Source organism: Pithys albifrons, chromosome 4 (assembly GCF_047495875.1).
Source record: "Pithys albifrons albifrons isolate INPA30051 chromosome 4, PitAlb_v1, whole genome shotgun sequence".
In the NCBI taxonomy this organism is placed as follows: Eukaryota; Metazoa; Chordata; class Aves; order Passeriformes; family Thamnophilidae; genus Pithys; species Pithys albifrons.
This window is the reverse complement of record NC_092461.1, coordinates 41,595,134-41,621,531: the sequence shown is the minus strand read 5'-3', so window position 1 is coordinate 41,621,531 and position 26,398 is coordinate 41,595,134. Positions and strand designations below refer to the sequence as shown.

At 41.0% G+C, this 26,398-nt stretch overlaps 1 protein-coding gene across 3 annotated transcripts in view; it reads left to right on the top strand.

Moving 5' to 3' along the window:
• DEPTOR (DEP domain containing MTOR interacting protein) overlaps positions 1 to 26,114 on the top strand; it is a 77,648-nt gene extending 51,534 nt beyond the window's left edge. For all 3 annotated transcript variants that reach the window (XM_071553928.1, XM_071553929.1, XM_071553927.1), the window contains 3 exons: positions 1,777 to 1,847; positions 2,491 to 2,595; positions 24,588 to 26,114. In XM_071553928.1, coding sequence (XP_071410029.1) covers positions 1,777 to 1,847; positions 2,491 to 2,595; positions 24,588 to 24,716 — 305 coding nt within the window. In that variant the 3' untranslated portion in view covers positions 24,717 to 26,114. The remainder of the gene's footprint in view (positions 1 to 1,776; positions 1,848 to 2,490; positions 2,596 to 24,587) is intronic.
• The last annotated feature ends 284 nt before the right edge of the window (positions 26,115 to 26,398 follow it).

Sequence of the window (26,398 nt, the reverse complement as noted above, 5' to 3'; positions counted from 1 at the left end):
TTCCACAGAAACGCTGTGGTAGGTTTTGTATGCAGAGCTCTTTGTCCCCAGTACATTAATTGCATCCTGGAAAATTTTCTGGGATAGATAAAATAGCATTCCTGCACTGTCCCTAAATGTGTGTGTTATCTGAAGTATGCCAACTATTCTGTTCATCTATGGTTCTGATTTTATATGAAGTGTCAACCCGTGAGTAGTGAGAACAAGTTTATTCTAATGCAGCTGATTACCCAACACTGGAAGAAAAAAGCTGTGCTGATGTTGCCCTTGCATAAATGCTTTATTTTTTAAAGGGAATTTTCCCTCGGGACTCATTTTCAAACTCTGAATAGCTTTAACAGACTCATATTTGTGTTTTTAACAGATTGATCCTTAAGAATTATACAATTACTGGCAGTGTAGAGTTATTTCTCCCATAGCGCAAGTACAAATCCACACATCAGCTCACGTAGGTTAACATAAGGCTGTCAGATGTAAATGTTACGAGGAATTCTTAATCCTCTGCTGGACAATAAAGAGGTTTTGTTCACAAATAGTTTCCTGCTACCCAGACCCAGAACGTGTCTCTGAACTACGTGCTAATAAACACAGCAGAGGTGTATTTATTGTCAGACGAGTTCTCTCGCAGGCAAACACTTCAAAAACACCCAGGGCATGACTTGACCAATCATGTAGAAAAACAATCATCAAACGTAAAAGTATTTCGGGAGTTATAATGAAGGGAGGCACATAAGGGAGCCCTGCATGGATGATTAACCTGATTTTGAGTTGTCGAATGAGTATAATCATTCAGTTTTTTCATGTTGACCAGAAATGCCCTGCAAAATGTAACACTGGCTAAATGACAGTTTGTCAAAATTCATGGGAAAATAAAAAAAAAGGTATTGGTTTGTATGCTAGAATTCTTCCTGCTCCTATGAATGCCATTGAGAAACTTGAGAATGTTTTCAAATGCCGTATCTGGGAAATTTTGTCTCCCACCTGTGACTAGAAAGACAGACATCATCAAAATTATTTATCACTAAAAGAAAATCAGCCATAATTTTAAGGGTGAAGAGTGCTAATAGGATGGACAGTATATATCTTCATGTTGTCCTCTTTATAAACAGATAAAAAATGGTATTGATTTGATTTATCAGAACTTTAAATGTGCTTTGTTCAGAGGAAAATTACCCCATTACGTAGAAAGGCAGTGGGGACTCACCTGTGGAAACTTACTGGTGTTTCCTTTCATGTAAAATCCCAGCCAGTTGTAGGTTACGTAGTCTGTCCCTGGATGAGATGGAGTTACAGGTCTGTGTCTACAGTTGCAGAAATCTCTTGAGATAATTCCAGACACAACCAGGATTTTCTTGTTACTTAATTCTGTTATTCAAACCCAACTCAGATGAAATAGCAGAGAGCACCCAATAACCAAAAAGCACACAGGAATCCAGGAAGAAAAATTGCTCAGTGCCAGAAAGGTTGGTTGCTTTTTTCGACACTGGACACAGGAACAGCCACTTTCCATGTTTGTTACAGTGTTTAGGGGATTTTGATTGCAGACAACAAAGTCTCTTGGCTAAATGCCCCAATTTTCCAAAGATCTCATTATTTATACTCAGTCTACAGGCTTTTCTTTGGCTACCTTACAACTTTCAAGCAGGTCTGCAAAAACTGGAAGCATGGATGGAAAGTGGGACCAAAAAGATGTTGCATCCCAACACTCCATTTTATTTATTAGGAGAAACTCCAGAGTAATGTTTATAATAAATATTCATTTCTATACCTCCACAGTATTAAAGAGACCTGTGACTGCTGATGAGCTCTTAATGCCTGGAGCCCCATATGTAAGAAAAACTTTCACGGTATGTCTCCAGTATTTTTCTTTATTTTCTGCATGTTGTATACTTAAGGCATTTTCTGATGGGATAATTAGAGCTTATTTGCATTTGCTGAGGTTTGTACTTTAAAATCCCAAACTCCGTTATCACTACTCGCACATATTTCAGGTCTGATTTTGCACTTGTTTATTCTGTCTTTATGCCAATGTGGTACTGCTGACTTAAAAGGAGTGAAAAATTACATAAAACCAATAACATTTGTATTATACAAAGTCATATAGACTTTATGCTTCTGGTAATACTTGCTCTGCAGACGTAGACCACCTACTCAAAAAGAAGTTTTCTACCCGGGTCTTTCTATATGAAGTGACAAAAATTTGACTTATATATACTGTTAGAGCCTTTGTGTAGTATTTCTGAACTTAGTGATTGGAAGCATTGCTTTTTTCAGCCTCCTGGTTCAACTAAAGAAATTTTTTAAAAGCAAGAGGAATAATTTGGGTAGAGCCTTTCCCATGAATTACACAGCAGCCTGCAGACCATGCCCTCTGTTATGTGTTGGAAGTCTAGAGATGTAAAAAATTACATCTTGGACCATTTAGATGTTGCCTCTTTGAATTTCATGGAGCTGCCTGAAGATGATCATGTCCTTCTTTTCTCCTTCCAGATTGTCGGCGACGCGGTAGGCTGGGGCTTTGTGGTGCGGGGCAGCAAGCCCTGCCACATCCAGGCTGTGGACCCGAGTGGGCCAGCAGCTGCAGCTGGGATGAAGGTGGGAGTTCAAAATGGAATGATTTCCCAGGGAATTTGTGCTGCTCAGTGAAGGTCTGGGCTGCCTGTACTTGGGGAGTGAGAGGTGCTTTTGTTTCCAGGGTTGTGTGCCTTTGTCTCAGTTTCAGACATTTGTGCAGGGTGAGTTGCACTGCCTTTCAACCCAGTCCTGTTTCATTTCTTCTATCCTTGAGATTCTTTAAGTCCTTCTTCACATAAAATTTGTTTATCCTTTCCAACTTTCTTGACCCTTTCCCTTTTTAAAGTGTTTTTTTTTTTTCAGTTGGTTGGCTGGTTTTGGTGGTGGTGTTGTTTTGGGTTTTTTTATTAATTTTTTTAAATTTTATTTTTTCGGAAAGAAGAATTCACAATCCTTTCACATTTCATAAAGAGTTCAAATAGTTTCATATATGATTTAAGAATCAATAAATACACATTCTGTGTGTAGGCTTTTGCACTGCTAATGCAGAGCCCATTGACTTATCAGTGAGTTTGGATCACATCCTGCATATATCTGTGAGTTAGTGTCTGCCTTGTACAATGGGAAAAATAAAAGCAAAGCATTATGTCAAGTACAAGTAGAAGCAAGGAAGGGAAAGTAGCTGCTACACCTGCTCCAATGTCTAGGCTGGCCCAGACAGAACAACTAAATTATCAGTTTATGTCATGTTTTATTGTATGGCAACAAAGCAGATGAAGGTTTCAGGTGTATTCCACATGCATCCCATTTTGGCCAGCCTCCTAATTTATTTCGCTTTCCCATCACACTCCCCCACAGCTGCCTCTCACCAAGCTGGAGGCACCAAGTGCTGTCACGACAGGAATATGTATCCTCACTGTACAGTGCCAGCCCTGCTGTGGCACCCATTAGCAAGTGCACTGCTAAGCACTGTAGCACTGCTGGGGGTTTCCCTCTGGCTGCTGCTTTTCTTTTAATGAAACTTGCAAGAATATAATGTGTTTGAAACACTTACTTTTTTTGAGTATGGGCAGGCAAAGCCCCTGGGACAGGAAATGGCAGCTGCAGAGCCTGTTGGTGCATGCAGCACCCAAACACATCCTATGGGCAAACAGAGGCAGCTGGAATTTTTTGATACGTCTTATACAATACTTAAATATACAGTTACAATTTTTATATGACAAGTATAATTTTCAAATAGAATCCTGCCTTAAATTTAAAGGACCTAAATCTAAAACGAATTAATTTTTATTCATGTGTATGTTCTAGATCCTGAATTTGTGAGTTTAATACTTTACAGCATCTTTTGTTCTTTGAATATATCAGCTAGCAGTGAAGTAGGGTTATTCTGAAACCTGACTTGTAAAAACAACCCTGTGGTGTCACGTGTGTGTAATCCAGTGGGGTTACAGAAGTCTGCCTGAACCATTCAAGACAAAAGAATGTAAAATAGTCTGCTGTTTTGGGGGGAGCAAACAGTGTTGTAAAAATGGGATGCATTAAACTAGAATTTATGCAAAGGACAGATCTGATTATTTTTAAAGCTGTTATCTTTATATAAAGTATAGAAAATTCTGTTTTTCAGAGCAGAATTGTGCATAATAATTAATGGCTGTATGTTAGATGAGTCTCTGTTTAGACACCAAAATTGATGCCACATTTTTTGATATTCTGAATACCTTCTAGCCTAGTGAAGAAACAGTGTTTTTCTTTGAAAATAAAGGCTTTTGTTGAGATGTTCCTATGGCAATAAGTATGTAAATCATAGTTCAGTATTTGAAATTTAAAAAAAATCTATGACACTTAATCCATCTGTTTACAGAGCTCCTCAATCTGGCAAATGTAAAGGAATCAAATGACAGGCCTTACATGACAGGTCCTTGAAATTAAACCTTCCCCTGTGTGGAAACTGCAAGAAGGGCACTTTGAAAATAGGCTGCACGGTAACTTGTGGTGGGCTGGTGCAAGAGGCTTTTGTCTGCAGAAAGAGTGCTACACCAAAGAAGTGCTAACAGGGAAAATTGGCTATGATGAAAAGGGCAAGAATTTGAAGAAGAGCCAAGACTTGGCGTTGCAGTTTGTAGAAAGGTTCTTGGCAGTAGCAGCAGGGATTTTCCTCCTAAGGAGATACATCCATTGTAGCTGTTTTTAGAAGTGTCTTTATTTGTAAAGCTTGTGATTTTGCACTTGCCTCTTTTGGAGACCACTGTTTCCCTGTCTTTGCATTATGTTGCACATTATACTACCTGCACCCTCATTGTAGGACCTCAATTTGTGCCCTTAAAATGCTACCATGTATTGCAGAAATCAGTAAACATTACAGGCTCAACCTACCTGCAGGACTTTGTGGTGGCTTGGCTGTATTCCAGCCTGCTCCAAAGTGCTGTCAACTGGAAATCTGAGCAGAAATCTCAAGGAGCTTGGGCCGGAGCTCTGCCCACAGGCGGCAGCTGCGTAGTGGGCATGGTGCTGGGCGGCTCCAAGGCACAGGACTCTGTCACACATGTGCACCTCGGCGTGGCAGCACCGGCCATCTCCTTACATGTGACAGCCTCTTCTGGGGGAATTTTTAGACAATTGGTTTTGGAGAAAATCCATACTAGCATGGTCTGCTGAAGATGTGTGAGAGGGTGTTACATTTTTTTGGCTTTAGGTCTTGATACCTCTTCTGGGGCTGGTAAATAGGATTGCCATTTCACAGTCTGAGGTTTCAGGTGTGAAGCTGAGCAAGTAATAAATAACTTGTCAATTAGCTTTATTAAAGTATTTTTGGCCTGCTTTGTTGAGGTGTTGAAGCCTGTGACAGCGCTGTGAAGAGAGTGCTTGCTGTAAGCACATTAACAAGTGGGAGCTGGAAGCGATGTGGGGCTATGAAAGGAGTTAGTGTTGCAATGATACTTCTAAGTTAAGTGCAGCCCTGCTTAGCTGTCTGCTGTCCTCAGCAGTGGCAGACAGGAACTGCAGAATTGTGAAGTTCCCAGGTTGCTGTAATATTCAGGACTGACCAACTGCAAAATCTGGTTCTCTGCAGATGGCACTGCTAAATATTGCCAGTTGTTGTCAGGAAAACTTTTTTTTCCTATTTTTCAGCCTTTTATTCTGTAAGTTCATTTCTATTTTTAAGGTGCAAGTATTCTTTGAAAAGTTACACATTTTGACTTGAAACTAGTGACTTAAAATATGCATCACATGTTATTTACTGTGACATTACTGTGACAGAATGTGATGAAACAACCAGACCTAGCTTAGTGTGAGGGTTGTGAGACACACAAATTAATCACTCATTTTGCTGATTATCTGTTCTCCTTATTGGCTGGAGAAATCAGTACCCAACTCAAACCTTTGAGGAATGCTAAAAAATATCTGACTCCTTATTCTGATTTTGAGAAAATTAGTATTTATAGCTGTTAGAGCTAAGGTCCGTGTGTCATATAAATTGCCAATGGCCAGTCAAGCTTTTCTAGGCTGTTCTAATTCTTCATTTCAGTCAGCACCAGGGAGTTTGAAGGACCAGATATGGTCACTTGTACCAATGCCTTTTGTTCAGAGCTCTGCTTGGAGACTGTGGTATGCAGTGAGGACTGCATGGTTCTGCTCTCCTGATCTTTAAAAGCTGGTTCAGAGAGGAGACCAGCTTCATAAATTTTCTACCTGTGCCATTGTCGTGTGCATCACAAATGATTAATTCAGGTCCAGTTTCTCAAGTGATTTCACTAGCACAGTAAGAGCCAAATCTCAAGTGTGATTGAGTTGTCACTGTCTCAAGGAGCTGCTTGATGTCAGTTCGTCAAGGTCATCAAGCCCGGTCTCCCTGCAATCCAAGGAACACAGGTACCATCTGATTAGTCCAAAGAGTACAAGTATTGACAAAATAACAAAATATTACAGGCTTGTAACATACAAGACTTAAAGGTATATGCTGTAAATGTCAAGTAGGGGGGAGACAAACCCATGTGGTATCAGAAGAATCACTAGTGTCTTAGATTTCTTGGAAGAAATTTGAACAGTGAGATTCTTGTGACTGATTCCATGATGCAGAGAAACACAAAACTGTTCCATGGTCCCTGCCAGTCTGACTTCAAACATGGTGATTGCTTAACTTTTTGACAAGCAAGATAAACTATCCTAAAAATCCTTTTAGAAAAAACCATTACCCTGGAAAAAATCATCCCATTTATGCCTATGGCAAATTTTCAGTGTTTTACATTATAGTGGGAAAAGTAAAGAAGCATGGATATCATAAGTGAGAAACTTCTTTGTAACTCCTAAAAGCAGCCTAGTGGGAGCTTAAAGACTGGGATTAATATTGTATAAATAAGGCACAATGTACATGCCTCCTTTTAACCCTCTCCGTGAAGCATAGGAAAGGGAAGATAACTCAGTGTTTGGTACTGGGCCTTTAACCCTTTAAAGCACTGGGGAGATGCTTCAGTGGTACTTGAAGGTATCTGAAGGGTATTGAGCTTTAAATGAGAAGATGAAGTAGGTTTGGATAAATATTTATGCTGTGCACTAGCATATGGTGTTGTTGAAGCAGATGCATTTCAGTCTTAGAATTCTTATCTTATATCAACATGTCACTGATTGTAGAAAAGCATAAATTACATGAGTTGCCATCTGTTTTCAATTACAGCATGAAAACACTGAGGCAGGTTGGGATTTTCCTTTAGCTGTGTTATCAGCCTGCTGCAGAGTTTGATAATTACATTAGAGTGAATTCAGAATGGATGTATTTGGTAATGTGAACACTCAAAAAAAGTTGCTGACAAACTGCTTTCATACCTTGTCCATAAATAGAGAAGCAGCAGAGCTAAACGCGCATAGCACTGTGTGCGATGAATGCCACTACTGTAGGGCTTGAATATAAATGTATATATAAGTTTCAAACATGTCTCTGTAAATGACTGCGTCATTTAATTATAAACTAAGACATAAAGGTCCATTATCCTCCATGGAAACTGTATTCAGGCATCTATGACTTTAAAAAAATCTAATTTTAAGGAATCAGATTTGGTGTTTTGCCATAAAATCAACTCTATTTTTACAAAACCTAAGACAATTCAAATAGATTTTAACTCTGTCTTTCACTTCATGTATTAGTAACCAGGACCTCAGATTTTATGTGCTACTATCCATCACAGAGATTGGAGAGAGTGAGCTGAGTAGGGTAGTCATTAGCCCTGAACATAATTTAAGTAATTCTCAAGAAGAGGGATTGTCTCATTAGGACATGCTAAGAACATAGTAAGAACACAATCGTGAACACTTTGGATGGTTTTTTTTTAATTATTATTTAATTGATCTCATAGAAATTTTTCAAAAAGGTTCTAAAGAAAAAAGTATTGTCTGTGTTAGTCAGTAGGATATTGGTTCGACAGAAGTTGGAAGAGATCAAATATTTGCAAATGTGAAAATACTCAGCTCTGCCATCAACATGAAAAATGGATTAGTGATTGGTTTTCCTTGACAAGTGTTTATCAGCTTGTGAGCAGTCACTGTGCTTTCCCAATCAGTGATGAATCAGTACCTGGGTGTCCCTGCTCTGTGTCTGCCCTCTTTTTTTGGTCTGTGGCTGTCATTTGCTCAAGGGGTTTGCTGGTGAGCTGTGGCGATGCCTCTGTAACAGTCCCAAAGTTTCCGTTTCCAGTGTGTGTGTTTAATTAAACTCAATTAATAGTTTTTAGTATGAATCTTGTTTCTACTTTTAAGTAGGTCAGACCTACCCTAAAACCACGTTACTCTAACTATACTGGGATTAGTGCCATCGAAATTATCATAGTAATATGGTTCTGTGAGTTCGGGGCAGAAAACTGCACTGCACCCATCTCTTCTTATCTGGGCGTTTTGTGAATTCAGCCCTCTCACCAAACTAGAGACTTCTCTAACTGAGGGAAAACATGATTTTGAGAGCTGTATTATGTGTCACTGCCAGAACTTACTTTAGTTGCCAAAGGAGAAAAGGTTTGGAAAATCTCTCCTTTGATTTTATTACAGACTACTACAAGTGCAACAACAGAGTCCTTATGTCTTTGATCATCCTTTGCATTAGCGCAGTGTCTTTACATTGACTGAAGTCATTAAATGTTTTCTCAGCAGTCCTTTCTCCTTAGCATTGGGAATCCCAGTGCAGGACTGGTTGTCTCTCCTCTGCCCCTTCACTGCACCAACTGTTTAGTGCATTTTATTCTTCTTCTATGGTGAAAGCCTTATCATTGTTGGACCTCTGTATGTCAAAAGACCCTCTTAGAGATGCTATACTGCTGGGCTGCTGGTGAACCTTCCCCATGGTGGCCACATGGAAGTTACAGTTTGGATTTGGATTCTCCTCTTTACCCTGTCACAAACCCTCTCTGCAATGCTGAGCGTTTCCCACCAGAATACATAAGCATTCTTGTAAAGCAGTTTGAGTTTAAAGAGATGGAAAATGCCAGGGAATCTGACTTACTATCAAACGTAATCAAAACATTTGATGAGTAGATCTGGTTTGATATGTGTACAAATGAAAAAACCCTTAGGTTTGCTAAAATTTCCTTGATTCCTTGTTTGACTGTGGTTCACAGCCCAAGGCCCAGGTTTTCCAGTCTCAGAGCGGAGAGCCTGAAGACTGGACCTGCTGACTCCCATGCAGCAATGTTACATCTGCACAGGCTCCACTGAGTTTCAAACTCCAGTTTGTATAACTGTCCTCTTTCTAAGCCATACTCCTCCCCCTCCTGGAACTTATGACCAGTATTAACTCCAGATAGTTGCTTTGTGACCCTGCCACCCCTGTCTAGGGTGTAACTGCTCTATGGACAGAGGCTTTCTATTTCCAGTGCTGCCATAATCCAGTCTCTGCTGATCTACCAAAATTCTCCCCTGTTTTGCTCCATTTTCCACTAATAAATCATTAGACTCTTAAGTATGGCATTTTATTTTTTTAAAAGCTCCTGTCATCTTCTGACATGTCAGAATTCCATCCTACATTGCTACTTTATTTAGTGGATCTCCATTTTTTTCTTCTTGTTTCCTTGGTTTGTCTTGCTTTTTTCCCCACAGAGTTTTTTAAGATTTCATTTGTTTTGAAGACTTCTGAGGCTGAAGAACTTCTGTTGTAGTTGTTTTGAAAGATTAAGTGAACCCCACCCTTATGCAGGTGCCTTGGAGTGCACAGTCACCACCAAGCAGATGGTGTCTGGGACAGGACTTGCTTCAGTGGACCAGCAGTTTCTGTGCTTCTGAACCAGTGGACGTAAAAGTGACTAAAAGAACCAGCCGGCTTTATAATGGACTAGGGATCAGGTGCTTGCTGTGACTATCTGGGACGGTTCTATGACAAAGAAATCAAACCTTGGCATGTGAAAATTCACCTGCTGAGGTATGAGGGGGAAGATGCCTTCCCATGCAGTTGGGCAGCACGGTGCACAAAGGTCATGCCAGCAGGATGTAAACTGCAAACTGTGCACAGAAAACAGAAAAGTTGTTTTTATGATTGCCTGTTCTGTGTTTGAACAGCAGGATCTGTGTTATTCACAATAGAGAAAGGAATTAAGGCAGCAGGGATTCCAAGGTGAAATATAAAACAAATGAGTTCAACTTCTTGAGTCTAAATTTCACCTTTACCAGTGAGGTTTATTTTTTTTTCACCCATAAACATACAGGGCACAGGCTTAGTGAGGTTTTACTTATCCCAGACCCAAATTTTGGCCTTCAGAGCAGTATTAGGTTTCCAATGACTGTGTGATTTTTCCTAAAGACTTTTAACAGAGAGTTTTACTGGGCAGTAAAATGCCTTTTTTTTAGTTTGCAAAAACTGAAACAGTATGTGAATACAGAAAGTTTTGCAATATGTCAGAGCTCTTTGTTTCTGCATTCACAGCAGTGTAGTTGACATTAGAATTGAACTTGCTTGTAGGCCAGTCACCCAAAATGCTGCTGGGCAACAAGTGACCCACTGTACTGGTGTCTGTACATTGGCTCCTTCTCATCAATAGCAAATACAAATACAAATACAAAAAAAAAAGATTGTCTGGAGGTCCATAATTGGAGGTCAGTGGATTTTTAAAATTTAGTCACATTATTTTAATAAGTGGTAGTTTTAAAAATTCTTTTCAAGTAAGTGGTATTTTATGACAGGATAACCCAGATATCTGAACACCCTGCCTTTATGAAACTGCTTTCTTGATTGTTTCTGGAGTCTGACAGCTGTAGCTGTTCAGAAAGAGAGACAGCAGCACTGGTTTCAGCTGCACTGTATAACAGAGCTGTGCTTGTGTTTTGATACAACTTCCAAATTCCAGTGTGGTCTATAGCCCATTGAATGGTGAGACCAAGTGCCTGCCAGAATAGCTGGATTTTTACCCATGCTCAAGCTGTTGTAGTCTATTGCAGGTCACTCCCAGCTACTCCAGGCTCTCTAGAGTACTGTCATCTGAAAAACACCTGCAGAATGGCCAAAATCTTAAACAGTTTATCTTAAATGTCTATAAAAAAGGCATAAAATTAGAGGCCAGCACAGCAGAATGCTAGCATTTTGAACTGCTTTTGCTCTCAGTTGAGGATGAAATGCATTTTGTATTATTAGGTTTAGTTGCAATATCCATTTCACTTGGAGCCTTGAAGTGTTCCTCAGGTGCTGTTTGGTTTACAGAATAATGGCTATCCCAGGTCTCTGCCCCAGGCACTTCAAGGATGCTGCTGCTCCCCAGCTGCTACTCCACAGACTTTTCCCCACACTTCTCTCTCTCTTTTCTTTTTGCTGCTCAAGACACAAAGTGGCTTCCTTTCATGATATAAGCAAGTGATTCGAGAAACATGTTGCATTAAAACCAAGGCTCTGTTTAGCTAGCCCAACACATGGAAAAACAATTGCACTTTTGTCTGTGCAAACAGAGAGCAGCTGCTTGTCTCAAATGGCACAGACCGTTCCTGCTCATAACAGGCTGGATACCGGAGGGTGCTGAGGGTGCCCTGCATGAGTCTGTCTGCCCTTGTAATACCCTTGTTTGGGCTGTGTTAGGGACTGTTTTTAACCAATATTGGCCTTGAAGGAAGTTAGTTTAGCATAATTATATTTGACTATGTAAGTAAACCGATAAACAGTTTTTAAGTTCTTTTTTTCATTATGTGTGTTTTTATTGTAACAATCTAGTTTAGTTATAGAAATACCTGGAAAAAAAACAGGACACAAAAAGGTCAACCCAAGCATAAAATATGTTATTTCTAAGCTTAGACTCTATGTTCTTCTGACACTCATGCAGTATTTCACCCAGAGCAATCTTTAGCCATTCGAGTTATTTAACATTTTCAGAGCTGTTCTGTGGTAGGTATCAAATTGCAGTATACAATGAAAATGCTTATAAACTTAGACATGCAGTCACTGGTTTGCTTTCCTGATGTGGCCCAGCGTGGCTCAGCTTTACCTGTGGGTATTTCTTGCTGGGACTCACATTAAGTCAGTGATTTTACACACCAATTCCCAATTAGGGCCATGGGAAGCAGTGACCTGTATTTCCCCATTCCATATTTATGGAAGGTTTGTATTTCAGAGTATTAGGTCCTTATGTTATTATTCTCCAGATACCTATAGATAGCATTAATTTACCTTCATGAGTAATTCCTGTTTGCTGTGTCAGTGTTTGCCTGTTCAGTTGATCTGTCAGGGAAACTCTGCTGCTTGCAGAGCTGACACTTGTGTGCAGCCCAAAAGCCTCATTCTCCAAAACAAGAGTTGTTCTCATGGGCTTTTAGGTTGCCTTTTTCCCCCCTCTAGTTTGTCCACTCTGTGTCTTTTGCACAGCAGTGGTTTTATTCCGTTCCTGGTGAAAAAAAGGGCTTAAATTCCCATTGATTCCCATCAGTGGGAAGGGAGGGAGAGACTGTCTGAATCAATGATGAGGCCCTTGAGAACCTATGACTTTTTATATTACGTGACTTATTATATTACATTATAAAAGAAATATTATTTATTAGATAAATTTTGGTTTTAGATTATGTAGTTTTTAGATTATGTTGTTTAATTTCTGATTATTTTTTCAGTTGTAGACCAATTTGTTTGGAATACTATTAAAAATATAGCCTTTTTAAAAAAACCAAAACAAGTATGTAAAAGTGTATGTAATGAAAATATGTAATGAGGCCTTGCTCAGGCAAACCATCCATGGCAGACTGCAGTCACAGGCTAAGATGGAGCACAAGAATTGTGCACTTCTTTTTATAATTCTGTAAATGGAGTTGGTTTTCTCTGCTATGAGTTGTACCGTGCTCTGCTGGTACCCAGTTTCTAGCCCACTATGGAATAGTGGGCCAGGTTCACACTGATGTAAAGATTGAACAAGAAACTCACCCCTTGAGAGAGAAAATCCTGTGCTTATGCAGGACCTGGATACTTGCCTACTCCCACACCACCCACTCTACAACCAATTACACTTTTGCTAGAGATATTTACAGAGCTGAACACACAGCTGCAATTTATTCTGTTCCATGCAGTTACCTCAATTATGTAGGAAAGGCCATTGTATGACTTTTTTAACCTTCCAGCAACATGCAGTAGGTTGTGGATTGTGAGGTTCCGGCTCTGCTTTACTAATCTTATCAAGATTGCATGAATTCTTTAAAAAAACCCCCAAAGATAAAAATCTAACTGGAAACATAGCTTTTAGGACCTCTGATTTTCATCTCTTTTCCTCATTCCAATGTGACAATGCAAAGCCTAGCAGAGTGGGAGCAAATACTTTAGTGCTGCCTATGTTTGCTTTTGTGTAGAAGGTTAGTCTTTGGTCTTGGACCTTTCTGTGGCAGCACATTCAACATCATGGCCTGGGCTGTTGCTGAGCATGGGGATTCCTCTGCTTTACGGCTATGAGTGACCTATTAAATAGAAGATACCCTGTATCAACATAAATGCAGGTTGTGTAAGTATGTCAAAGAAGAGGCTGAGCCCTTGCTCTCTTCTCCACTGTTGTTCTCCTGCCTCCAATTACTCTGCACTTGTTCCTGGTACCACAACAACCATCTTGCCACTGATTTCACTGGAACTTGAAGTTTTCTGAAAACTTAAACTGCAGTTTACTGATCCAAGTGTAAGCTGCTCAGGAGGGTTGATCCTATCTTCACCTCCTTTTCATCTCCTTTCCCTTTGCCTCCAACCAGATATGTATCTATTGCCTCCTTCCTCCACCCATTTCAGGCACATCAAGGAACTTATTTTGCCTGGAGACAAGTTCTTTCATTTATTTTTGCTGGCACAAGATGAAAAGGGAGCAGTGCCTGGCTTTGACATGCTGCTTCCGAAGCCAGCACAAAGGGACAGGAGCACCTCTTGGGACCACAGGCACCAAGTCTTGTTGTGAACCTTGCTCTGCTTTGAAAGAGGTTTGATATCCAGACCCACAGACTCCTTGGCAATTCAGGCTGAGCATATCCCTTTCTACTGGCAGAAAGGGTTGTAAGGTACCAGATCAGATTACTGATCCAGCTTTTAATGCACAAACCTTTTCTTTCCATCTTCCTTGTAAATAGCTCCCTTTCTAATTGGTAACTGCAATAAGATGTACAAACAGCACGATTTTTTGTTCCTATGTGACAAAATAAAAGCCTTAAATGAGAGTTTTTAGCTTCACTCATTTTTCAATTCCTTCATATCTAAATTAGATTCAAAAAATGACACCTTCATTTCCATCTGTTTGCTTGAGAGTGCAGTGGTGCTCAGGGGCCAGGAGTGGGACTAGCAGTTCCCAGCATCTGCAGAGGAGCAAGGGGGGTGGAAGGAGCGAAGGATCCCATTGGAAGGCTACCTCTTCCCTTAAAACACAGAAATCTTAGATGCCCCCTTACTCCTTGCTAAAAGCTGGCAAGCTGTGTTTCAGATCTTACATTCTTGTAGCCCCTAAGCCTTGCACACATTTTGCTGAAGTCTCTCAGCAGGAGAAGAAAAGCCAAAGCAGAGCCATTGCCTCTTTAAACAAGCTGTGGCAAAGACTATATTTGGTTTTGGGGTTTCTTTTTTTTTTCTTTGCTTTTTCCTTCTACATTTCAGGAGTTCAGTACCTTTCCCAGGTGAAAGCTGTGGCCATACCACAGAAACCTACCAGTAAGTTTTCTATTTTAAAAAGTATATGTGAAGTGTGAAAAGTTTGATTTGTTTGGTATCCTGCTGAAGACATCTCCAAGTCACTGACAAGTGCAAAATGTTAGTCCTCCAGCCCCGTTTTCATAAGTGCTCATAAGGAAGGGTTCTTAACTGACAGCATGGTCTGATACTTAATAGAAATCAGGATCTCACAGGTTTCTCATTCAGATTATGCATAGGAAACAGACTGGTTTACTAACCACCTGTGGAGAACTTTCCTCTGGAAGGTCACAGTGAAATTCAGAATATCATAATGAAACAATTATTAGTTTGAGCTTCTCAAGGGAAGGCCCTGCTAGACCTACTGTTTACAAACAGAGAGGGGCTGGTAGATGATGTAGTGGTTGGAGGCCGCCTGGGGCATAGTGACCATGAAATAATAGAATTTTCAGTCCTCAGGGATGTAAGGAGAGCCACCATTAAAACCTCTACCTTGGACTTCCGGAGAGCAGATTTTGGCCTATTCAAAGAACTGATTCAGAGCATACCCTGGGAAACAACCCTTAAAGGCAAGGGGGTCCAGGAGGGATGGACATGTTTTAAGAGGGAGATTTTGAATGCACAGCAACAGGCTGTCCCAGTGTGCCAAAAGGCCAGCCAGAGGGGAAGACAGCCAGCTTGGTTAAATAGGGAGATTCTGCAAGAAATCAGGGATAAAAAGAAAGTTTACAGACTATGGAAAAAAGGGCTGGCTACTTACGAAGAATTTACAGATAGAGCTAGGTCATGCAGGAAAAAAATTAGGGAAAGAAAAGTGGAATTTGAAGTAAATTTGGCTATTTCAGTTAGGGATAACAAAAAGTCCTTTTATAAATACATTAATAACAAAAGGAGGGGCAAGGAAAACCTCCATTCTCTGTTGGACTTTGGAGGGAAATATAGTTAACAAAGATGAGGAGAAGGCTGAGGTACTTAACACCTACTTTGCCTCAGTTTTCACCAGTAAGACAGGTGGCCCTCAAGACAACTGGCCTCTGGAGCTGGTGGACAGGGAGAGGGAGCTGAATACCCCTCCTGTATTCCAGGAGGAAATAGTGACCGACTTACTGAGCCAGCTGGATCCTAACAAGTCTATGGGACCAGATGGGATCCATCCCAGGGTGATGAAGGAGCTGGCAGAAGAGCTTGCCAAACCGCTCTCCATCATCTTCCAACAGTCCTGGCTCTCTGGGGAGGTTCCAGATGATTGGAGGTTGGCGAATGTCACCCCAATCCATAAAAAGAGCTGCAAGCAGGACCCTGGCAACTACAGGCCTGTCAGCCTGACCTCCGTGCCTGGCAGGGTTATGGAGCAGTTCATCCTGAGTGCAATCACACAGCACCTTCAGGATGGACAAGGGATTAGACCCAGCCAGCATGGGTTTAGGAGGGGCAGGTCCTGTCTGACCAACCTGATCTCTTTTTACGATCAGGTGACCCACCTGGTGGATGAGGGGAAGGCTGTGGATGTGGTCTATCTGGACTTCAGCAAGGCCTTTGACACTGTCTCCCATAATATACTCCTGGAAAAGCTGGTAGCCCACGGCCTGGACAAGTGTACCCTCTCCTGGATTAAGAGCTGGCTGGAGGGTCGGGCCCGGAGAGTGCTGGTGAACAGAGCTGCATCCAGCTGATGGCCGGTCACCAGTGGTGTTCCCCAGGGGTCTGTATTGGGTCCAGTCCTGTTTAACATCTTTATTGATGATTTAGATGAGGGGATTGAGTCCATCATCAGCAAATTTGCTGATGACACCAAGTTGGGAGGGAGTGTCGACCTGCTGGAAGGCAGGAGGGCTCTGCAGAGGGATCTGGATAGACTTGAGAGATGGGCTGATTCCAATGGGATGAAGTTCAACAAGGCCAAGTGCCGGGTCCTGCACTTTGGCCACAACAACCCCCTGCAGCGCTACAGGCTGGGCACAGAGTGGCTGGAGAGCAGCCAGGCAGAAAGGGACCTTGGAGTACTAATTGACAGGAAGCTCAACATGAGTCAACAGTGTGCCCAGGTGGCCAAGAAGGCCAATGGGATCCTGTCCTGTATCAAAAATAGCGTGACCAGCAGGACCAGGGAAGTGATCCTTCCCCTGTACTCTGTTGGTGAGGCCACACCTTAAGCACTGTGTTCAGTTCTGGGCCCCTCAGTTCAGAAAGGATATTGAGGTGCTGGAGCAGGTCCAGAGAAGAGCAACAAGGCTGGTGAAGGGACTGGAGCACAAGTCCTATGGGGAGAGGCTGAGGGAGCTGGGGTTGTTTAGCCTGGAGAAGAGGAGGCTCAGAGGTGACCTCATCACTGTCTAGAACTACCTGAAGGGAAGTTCTAGCCAGGTGGGGGCTGGTGTCTTCTCCCAGGCAGTCAGCAATAGGACAAGGGGGCACGGGCTTAAGCTCTGCCAGGGGAAATTTAAGTTGGGTATCAGAAAAAAATTCTTTACAGAGAGAGTAATCAGGCATTGGAATGGGCTGCCCAGAGAGATGGTGGATTCACCATCCCTAGAGATTTTTAAACACAGATTGGACGTGGCGCTGGGTGCCATGATCTAGTAAATGGACTAGAGTTGGACCAAGGGTTGGACTCGATGATCTTGGAGGTCTTTTCCAACCCAATCGATTCTATGATTCTATGATTCTATGAAACTGGCCAGCTGATCCCTGTCTGTGCAGGATTAGTAGGACATGAAAAAAGCAGTATTGAGAGTATCTGTGTAACAGAAATGTTAGAAGGCTGAATCTGTAATGGATTTCATTTTAATTTTCCATTAGCAGGAAACAAAACAAAAGTGTTAATATTGGGCTATACCATTCTTTTTGAAATAGTTCGATTTTCAATTCTGGTATGAATTCTATTCTGTAAAATTGTCAAAATACACTTTTCTTTAGACAGCTCTGAAAGAAGTTATACTTAGAAGCTTTTATTTTAGTTCTTAGGCAAATTGCTGAAGAACTTTCCAAGGTTGAAAATAACCCCTACATTTGCGTGAATTCATAATTTCTATTTGATGCTAATAAGTTTTTTAAAAAAGACCAAAAAGAAACCCATACATTTCTCCATGTATTTTGGAAACGGTTTGTCTTAAAGTTAAAATAATGTGTGTGACTTTGTCATCACACCAGATGACAAGAAGAAATGCTAGTCAAGGAAGCATGTCCTAAATTATTCAGTAACTGTATGTAAATCAGTGTGCATACAAGTCATGAACAGAGCAAAGGGTTAAACCCAGTCTATCTCATAGATGGCTGGGCCAGCCTTGACTTAAATACAGCTTTCTCAACTACTGCTTGTTTTGTGCAATGCAGCATGCTAATAATTTCTGAACTACCCTGGTCTCAAAGGGATGTTCTTTGCAGTAAGAGAAATCTGCTTCAGTTCCACACACAGTCCAGGAGTGAAATCCTGCCTGCTCCAGAGTGAAAGATTAGTGCAAGGCTGGATTTCACCCTCTGTTACCTGCATTTTTTAATATTTTCCTTCCTACAGTTGTCACATGTACAGTAATATTCACACCTTTAATGGAAATTAGTAGATAGCAGTGGTTTGAACATCTCTTTTTGCTGTTAATTGCTGATGCCAAAGCAGCTCTCAGCACCAAACAGCCCATGAAACCTTTCCTTTTGGTTGACCTTGGTGCTGTTGGAGAAGACCTGAGAGTACTGGCAGACTTTGTGCTTTGCAGTCTTAGACCCTGAATGTTCCCATTTCTGCCTAAGTAATTGAATAAACATCAGTACTGCTGAAAAATAGCATTTTTGCCATTATCTTTACTGTATCATTGCATAATTTAACTTTGTATTCAAGAATTTCAAGCCTTCGTTGTTTTTAGTAACACTGATTTCTTTGGTACTTATTTGATCTGCATTTGTAGCAGTGTTTATACTGTCTTTCTTAAAGAGAAGTTAACTCAAGCTCCCCACCAAAAAAAAAAAAACAACAAAAAAACCAACCCAAACAAACAAAAAACAAAACTAACAAACAAATAAAGCAGAGTGGATTCCAGATACTTATCCTGGCACTGAAATATAAATCATAAATCCATTGAGAATTAGAGCCATAACCCTCAGGCACTGGAGTGGAGTGCACACATTTGCTGCTGTGGAAAGGGCAGTTCTCCAGCACCCCCTGGCCACGCTGCCTCTTGCCAGTTGTGTTCCTCTTCAGCTTAAGCTATTTTTTTAAATTTATGTCAAAATAAGGTGGGCATGTAATCATGGTCTTACCTTACTCTTTTGAGATTTATTATCTCTTATTCTGTGTGGCTATTACTTGCTTCACAACCCATGATCAATATTTGGTCCCAAAGAACTTTGCAATCAACACTTAAGCCAAACTCTACAGTGGGAATTTCCATCTCTTTATAATCTTTCACAGCACCCTTCTAAAAACGCATCTAGAAGAAGAAAGGAAATTTTAAAAGGATTTTTTAATGTATTAAATCCAAAGAAGTCCAGCAAGCAAGGCCTAGCTCCACAGGGAGAGGTAACTAAAGTCTACAGCACAAGCAGCACTTGAATATCCAAGCATCTAGGCTAACTGCCTATCCTCTAAGAACATTCCTGTAGCATTCATAAATATTAAAGTCATCCTGAGGCAGAACTAAGAATTAGTGACAGGTATGCAATACTTTTATTTAATTATTGTCTTTAAGGTAGTTGCACAATTCCACACCCATGTGTGCAGCCAGTCCGTGACATCTCTGCTCCTGCAAGTCCTCCTCCTCCCAGCTCCTGAGCACCGGCTCAGCTGACCAGCCCCGGTGCAGGCAGCTCCCTGCGAGGGAGCGGCGCTTTGGTTGGCCAGCAGGCAGTTCTCCCAGCAGGAAAATCAAGGGGTGTGGATGTACATCTGCAGGGCAGCTTGGCAACGCTGAGGGGAGGCAGGCAGCCAAAGCTTGCCGTGGAGGAAAGAGCAATTACCAGTGATGGGGAGGAAGGGTTGTGCAGCTCCAAGTACAGCACAGTCCCCATTTTGGCAAGTAAACATTACGGTAACTAATCATTCTCGTCTCTTCTTGCCATCTTCAGTCCAATGATAAATGGCATGACAAATCTTTGCTATCTTCCTTAAAAAACAGGTTTTCAGATCATTTCTGTTGAAAAGTAAGCCCAAACTTGAAGTTTACCTTTTTATGGAAACACCTGGATTTGGTTAAACCTTCTGTATGTGCCATGGAAAACCCACAGAAAGACAGAGGTGCCTTTTCTGCTATCCCTGCTTCCATGGGTTGCTGTTGCCTATGGCGGGAAATTGAAATTCTCAACAATAAATGCTTCTTGCTGTAACAGTTTAATATTTGTAATCAGTTAAGGGAGGCTTTTCATTTAAGTGTTACTTTATTTAACTGTTATTAGTTCTGTGGTTTTCAGATTGCCACATCCTGACCAACAAAATGGTTGGAATTTATCCTGGGCTGTATAATTTTTTGAAGTTTCAGGGATAAAAAGGGTGCTTATCTCCTGGCAAGCTCCTTGGAGAGCTATGAGGAAATGAACAATAAAGGGTTCTTTGAGGCTCTTTTAAGTGTAGTTTATCATCTATTATAGTTACTGATGTGTGGAAACCAACAGAAATATTTTATGTGTTTATAGTTACAAAGTCCTTAACAGCTGTACCCACGAGCTGAGCACTTAGAGCTTTTTGAAATGTGTTTTTATAAATATAACATTAAATCATTGTGATTTTATAAAACAGTCTCCTTGAGAAAATTCCTGAGATAATAATATGTGAGTTGATCTACTCAGTCAGGGCTGGTACTCGCTGCTTCTTGTTTTCCAACTCCACCAGTAGAGCAATACATGATGTGGGCTTTTTTGGGGCAAGATCAATGATGGCCAAAAATGCATGAAGCAGTGCTGGATGGGAAATCAGGGTGGGGACAAGAAAACTGGGTGAGTCAAGAGCACTCAGCATAATGAAGGGCTTAGGACTGCAAACCTCTTTCCCCTTGTCAGGACTGGAGGACACAGCAGATGCCTCCATATTTCTTTATCCCTGAGGGAGCCAGTTTTGGAATTTGCAGACTCAGTCCTCAGGGGCACTAGTCAAGCAATTGCTGTGGAGAGAACTTTCTACCCTCAGGGTGACTGGCCCTTTATTACCATTTCCTGTTTCTTATGGGTCTTTTCATGCAGTATTAGGACAGAACTGCACTCCTCTTTGCATTGCCCTTCTTTTTGCATTTCTCTTCTCATCTGGCTTGGGTGGACTTGTTGCTTCTAATCCTCTCCAAAGGAAATGATGAAACTACTAAGTCATTTGGATCCAGTGCAGGGGACTGTTCTCAGCATTGCTGGTTAATAGTACAGCCAAGGGCATGCAATAAAACAAACACATTGAGAATGCAGGCATGTCAGCTCTTGTCTTCTGCATAAGAAACTCACTCTTTGGCATCCAGATTGCTGTTCACACTACTATTTGGTCTGTACCATCCACATTTACACCACAGCAGCCCTGGTGTGGGGGGCTGGCTGGTCTGGAAAGTCTGTTTCTCTGCCACGGATGTTCCGTGGAGACCCCTGAGTGCCCCTGATACAATCCAGCATGCAGATTTATCTATCACACACTTGCATGTCTGTCCCTGGCCAAACACAAGTCCCATGCATTGGGATTCCAGTAACTCAAGAAGTCTGAGAATATGCGGCAGTGAAACAAACATCAGCCATTCAACTTCCAAAATTCACATTAAGCCAGAAGAGACAATGTTGTTTCTGCAGGTCTGTTTTAAATCAACCCAAGTATTATTCTGAAGCCAGAGCTATAATTCAGTAAAACTGGATACAATCTTGGAAAGCCATAGAAAGCATTAGGAAATACCACTGGAAGTTGAGACCTACAGAAACTGCAATAATCTGCATTTTAATCTGAATAGACATGCCACTTAAATACCAATTGAGGCACACTGCAGAGGATGAAGGGTTATCTTTTCCACAAAAATCCTTGAATTCTGAAGTCTTTGTCTCCATGCAAAACCTGAACCATTTTCGCAGTGCTACCTGCAGCAGAAATATTCATGTAGAGGAAAGATATATGCCTACTGCTATGGGAGCTGGCTTAGGGTATTTCTGATTGCCATACTTTGATGATCCTTTAGGCTACCAGGAAGGCTGACTTCAGGATATTCAGCTGTGCTGAGGAGTTCTGAGGATAAGGGGTAAGGTGCAAGGGAGAGGTCTGCCCTTTCTTCAGGGCTGCTGAGTCTGCTCGTCTTTTGCAGAGGCTCTAATGAGAAGAGATTAAAATAATTTGTGATGGTTTTGATGAAATTTTACAATTTTGGATTGGTTTTGCTTCCCCTATAATTTTCCTTAAATGGAACATTGATAGCTACATTCTGTCCATTTTGTGCAAATACAAATTGAATTTCACTGTATATTGTACTTGAGAGGTAAGGTAGCTGATGCACTGAATGAACTGACATGTAAGAAAATCTGTTTTAGAGCTAGCATTGAAGGACACCAGAGCTGCTTCCCACCTCTCCTGCATCCATTTCTGTGTTCTGTTTCTGCCTAAATGGGAAGGGTAGAAAAATCATAGACTCAAAGAATTGTTAAGTTTGGAAAAGAATAGTTGATTTAATAGCATTGAGTCCAACCATTAACCGGACCCTGCCATGTTCACCACTAAAATATGTTTCCAAGTGCACATTCACACATTTTTTTTAACACTTGAAGGGATGGTGATTCCACTACTTCTCTGGCAGCCTGTTCCAATGTCTGACCACCTGTTCAGTGAAGAAATTTTTTTTAATACCACAGAATCAATTAGGCTGGAAAAGACCTTTGAGATCATGAAGTCTGACCTATGACCTAACACTACCAAGTCAACTAGACTATGATACTGACCTGCCCCTGGTGCAACTGGAGGCCATGTCCTCTTGTCCTCTTACTTCTTATCTGGGAGAAGAGTCCAACTCCCACCTTGCTACAACTTTCTGTAAGGCAGTTTTAGAGAGTGATAAGGTCTCCCTTGACTTTAAAATCTCCCGGACTTGTGCTTCAAACCCTTCCCCAGATCAATCGGCCTTCTCTGGACTATGTCCAGCTCCTCAATGTCTTTCTTGAAGTGAGGGGCCCAGGACTGAACACAGTATATGATGCTGATCACTGCCCTGGTCCTGCTAGCCACACAGTTTCTGATACAAGCCAGGATGCCCTTGGCCTTCCTGGCCACCTGGGCACACATTGGCTCATGTTCAGGTGCTGTCGAACAGCACCCCCAGGTCCTTTTCCAATGGGCAGCTTTACAGACACTGTTCCCCCAGACTGTAGTGCTGCAATGGGGTAGTTCTGACCCAAGTATAGAACCAGGCACTCAGCCTTATTGAACCTAATCAAATTGTCCTTGACCTATTGATCCAGCCTGTCCATACACAATAAAGCATGAAAATTTGTAGTGATACTTGCTTCATAGCTTCTTTCCTACAGACTCAGGATGATGTATGAGTAAGATAACCCTCTAGTGAATGTATTGTTTTCATTAAAACATCAGGATAATGTTATTGTTCTTTAGGCTCCATATTTTTATCATTAAAAACACAGACCTAGACACTACAGACATTTTTGGCCTTTTAACCAAACACTGTAATATTATGATTAGATACAGAGAAGGCTTAATGTCTTTGAGCAATCAGTATTATCTTTCTTTTGCTGCACTTTTCTTACAATGTTGATGTGACTTTTTCTCTGATGATGTTCAGTGATGTTGGGCAGAATATTTCTGTCAAGAATTTTTTAATGGAAAACAGCCTACGATGATACCAAACTTCCAATGTTTAAATTTGTTACAGCTTTTACAAACCCAGTATTAGCATATTTGAATTAATTAATAAGCCATAATTGCTGAAGGAAACTAAAACCAGTCACATGATGGTCACCTTTTAATCTGTCCTAGTACTGACTTCATCTTCTGTGATACTATTTCCTAGAATTTGGATGCTTTGGGTTCACGTTATACCAGTAGTGGTTTTGCACTGAATCTAAAGTTACCAATCCAGACCTTGCCCTAAGCCTGGAAACATGATGCATATTTTTAATGTTACTGCCAAGAGCTGACTAAAATGGATTCTAAGAAAATGTTTAAGACAAACTAAGGGTAACAGATTGCAATAGTCAGAGCTGCCTTCACAGAATCACAGAATGGCTTAGGTTGGAAGGGGCTTTAAAGATCATCTAGTTCTAACCCCTCTGCTGTGGACAAAGACACCTTTCACTAGGCCAGATTACTCAGAGCCTCATCCAGTCTGGCCTTGAACACTTCTAGGAATGGGGCATCCACAGCATCTCTGAGCAACCTGTTTCAGTGCCTCATCACCCTCTCAGTAAAAATTTTTCCTAGTATCTAACCTAATGTACTCTCTTCTAGTTTCCATTCTCCCTTATCCTGTCACTCTAGTCCCTTGTCAATAGTCTTGTCTCCATGTTTCTTGTAGGCTGCTCCCTTTAGGTACTGGAAGGCCACAATTAGGTCACTTTGAAACCTTCTCTTTTCCAGGTTGAACAATCCCATTCTCTCACCCTTTCCTCATAGGAACAGTGCTCCATCCCTCTCATCATCTTGGTGGTCCTCCTCTGGACTTGCTCTGAAAGGTTGATGTCCTTCCTGTGCTGGGGACCCCAGAGCTGGATGTCCCATATTGTTTGCAACCCAGCATTGATACAGTGAATTACCATTGTTATAAGAAAAAAACCCTTCTTTTTTATAAGCAAAAGGATTGATGTAGGACCTCAGAATTCCACAGATTTTAGACTTGCGGTGATATTTCAAAAAAAAAAAAAGGAAAATTAACTTGCCAGATTAATTGTAAGAAATGTGGAGTTCTTTAAGAGTGCTGAATGAGATAGTATGAAATGTTCCGGAGTGTTTGTCTGCTCAGGAGTTGATAATACATCTGTGTAAATAACCTAACAAAAAAAAAGTCTAATGCATAGCTGGTTTTGCTGCTTGTTTTCTCCTCAGGTTTGCCAATTTGTTGTATCTGTCAACGGTCTCAATGTTCTCCATGTGGATTACAGGACAGTGAGCAACCTCATCTTGACTGGCCCTCGAACAATTGTGATGGAAGTGATGGAAGAAATGGAGGCCTGAGAAGGCATTTCCTTGTTACTGGGTATTTTTATGAGAGAAATAGTGACAACCATGGAGTGACATGACATAAGGTGGCAGAACATTGCTGTGTCTAAATAGATGATCTTGCTTTTAGGGGAGAGGACTCCCTTTCATTTAATAATAATATCACTGGTGATTATGCTAAGATGTGAAGAATAGATACCAGCATATTTTCACTACGGACTTTGCCCAACAGAGCCAAGATTAAGGCCTTTAGATTGTTTGTCTGGCCATGTCTGCATCAGTCAGAATGGTTTCCAGCATAAGAGGTCATGCATATTTCCTCAGAGTCCACCACTGGATCAGAGCACTTCAGGAGGTGAAAAAGCCAAGCACGGTGGGGTCAGGATTTCACAGATGGTTTGCATGACATATTTACATTGGTAAGCATCATCCTGGTGTCCAGCTCTGTCCCTGGAGCACGTGCAGTTGCAGATGCTCTCTCCTTGGGCCAAGGGATAGCTGACTAAATGCTGGCTTGATTGCAATCAAACACAAACTGCAAATGCATGAGAAAAAGGTGTCTATGCTCTGTAGATGATACTCAGGTCTGAGTGTTTGGGCCTGACTGAATACACAGGTTAGTCTAGAAAGAAAATAGAAAAATGTGGTACTTCTACAAAATCTGCCTTTGAAAATTTCTCTTTGGTTTCAATGCCTACACACTGGTTTAGGTGCTTGAATGAATATAAGATACTGATTGTTGATGTTTTTTCCTTATCTGTAAATGAAAGATGCCTCAGCCTTGCTGTTCATCATTTTGGAGAAGTTTTGGACACCTTTATTGCTAGAAGAAGAATATCAGGTTGCAGCAGGAAATTCATGGTATTAGCATTAGGAATGATACATCCAGATGCTCCAGTAGCGAAAATACACTTCAAATTGAAGCAATGTACTTGATGGTACATTAAGCTTATTAGCACTTTCCAATCATCTGATGTTCTGCAAAGAACCAACTCGCCACATGAGCTGCATTTGACACTATTACTAATAAAATATTGTATTTAACTGACTCTTACTCTTTCTCAAACAGTAGGATTTCTTCATTGATGAATTCATGAAACAAGTAATTTTTAGAAACATGTATACAAATTCTGTATTCTGAGGAGTTAAGTGACTCCTCAGCTTGATGATAAGGTGACTGCATGGGTTTTCTTTAATCTTTGAATGAAATAAATACATTCTCCTCCACAAAATTATAAATACATTTTGCAGACTTTCTCTGCTGTCTAAATTTTACAATTAAAGCTTGACTTTCTATTGCGCATACCACAAATCGTTCAATTACAGGGTGGGGAAAGTATTTTTTCCTCAAATAATTTTGAAATATGTTTTGTATTAATGAATGTTCTCACTAAATAAATTTCTCTTTCAGTATGTTTTTCACTCACTCAAACACTTTCACGTCAGAGATATAGCAAGTCTTCAAAATCACATAGGCCTGCAGCTTTGTAGGTAAAAGTCCCTGTGTTGTTTCTGATACAGTATGTCTGTGGTTGATTTGTCACCGTGAAAACTTCCCATGTTCCACTAATATGCAGCAGTGCAGGGAGGTATGAAACTGCACCTGCTAAATTGATCCTAACCAGGCACAAGACTGTTTGGAGGATTTGTTCAAACTGTCATCTACTATGACAGTTGTTTATCCTGATTTTACCCCC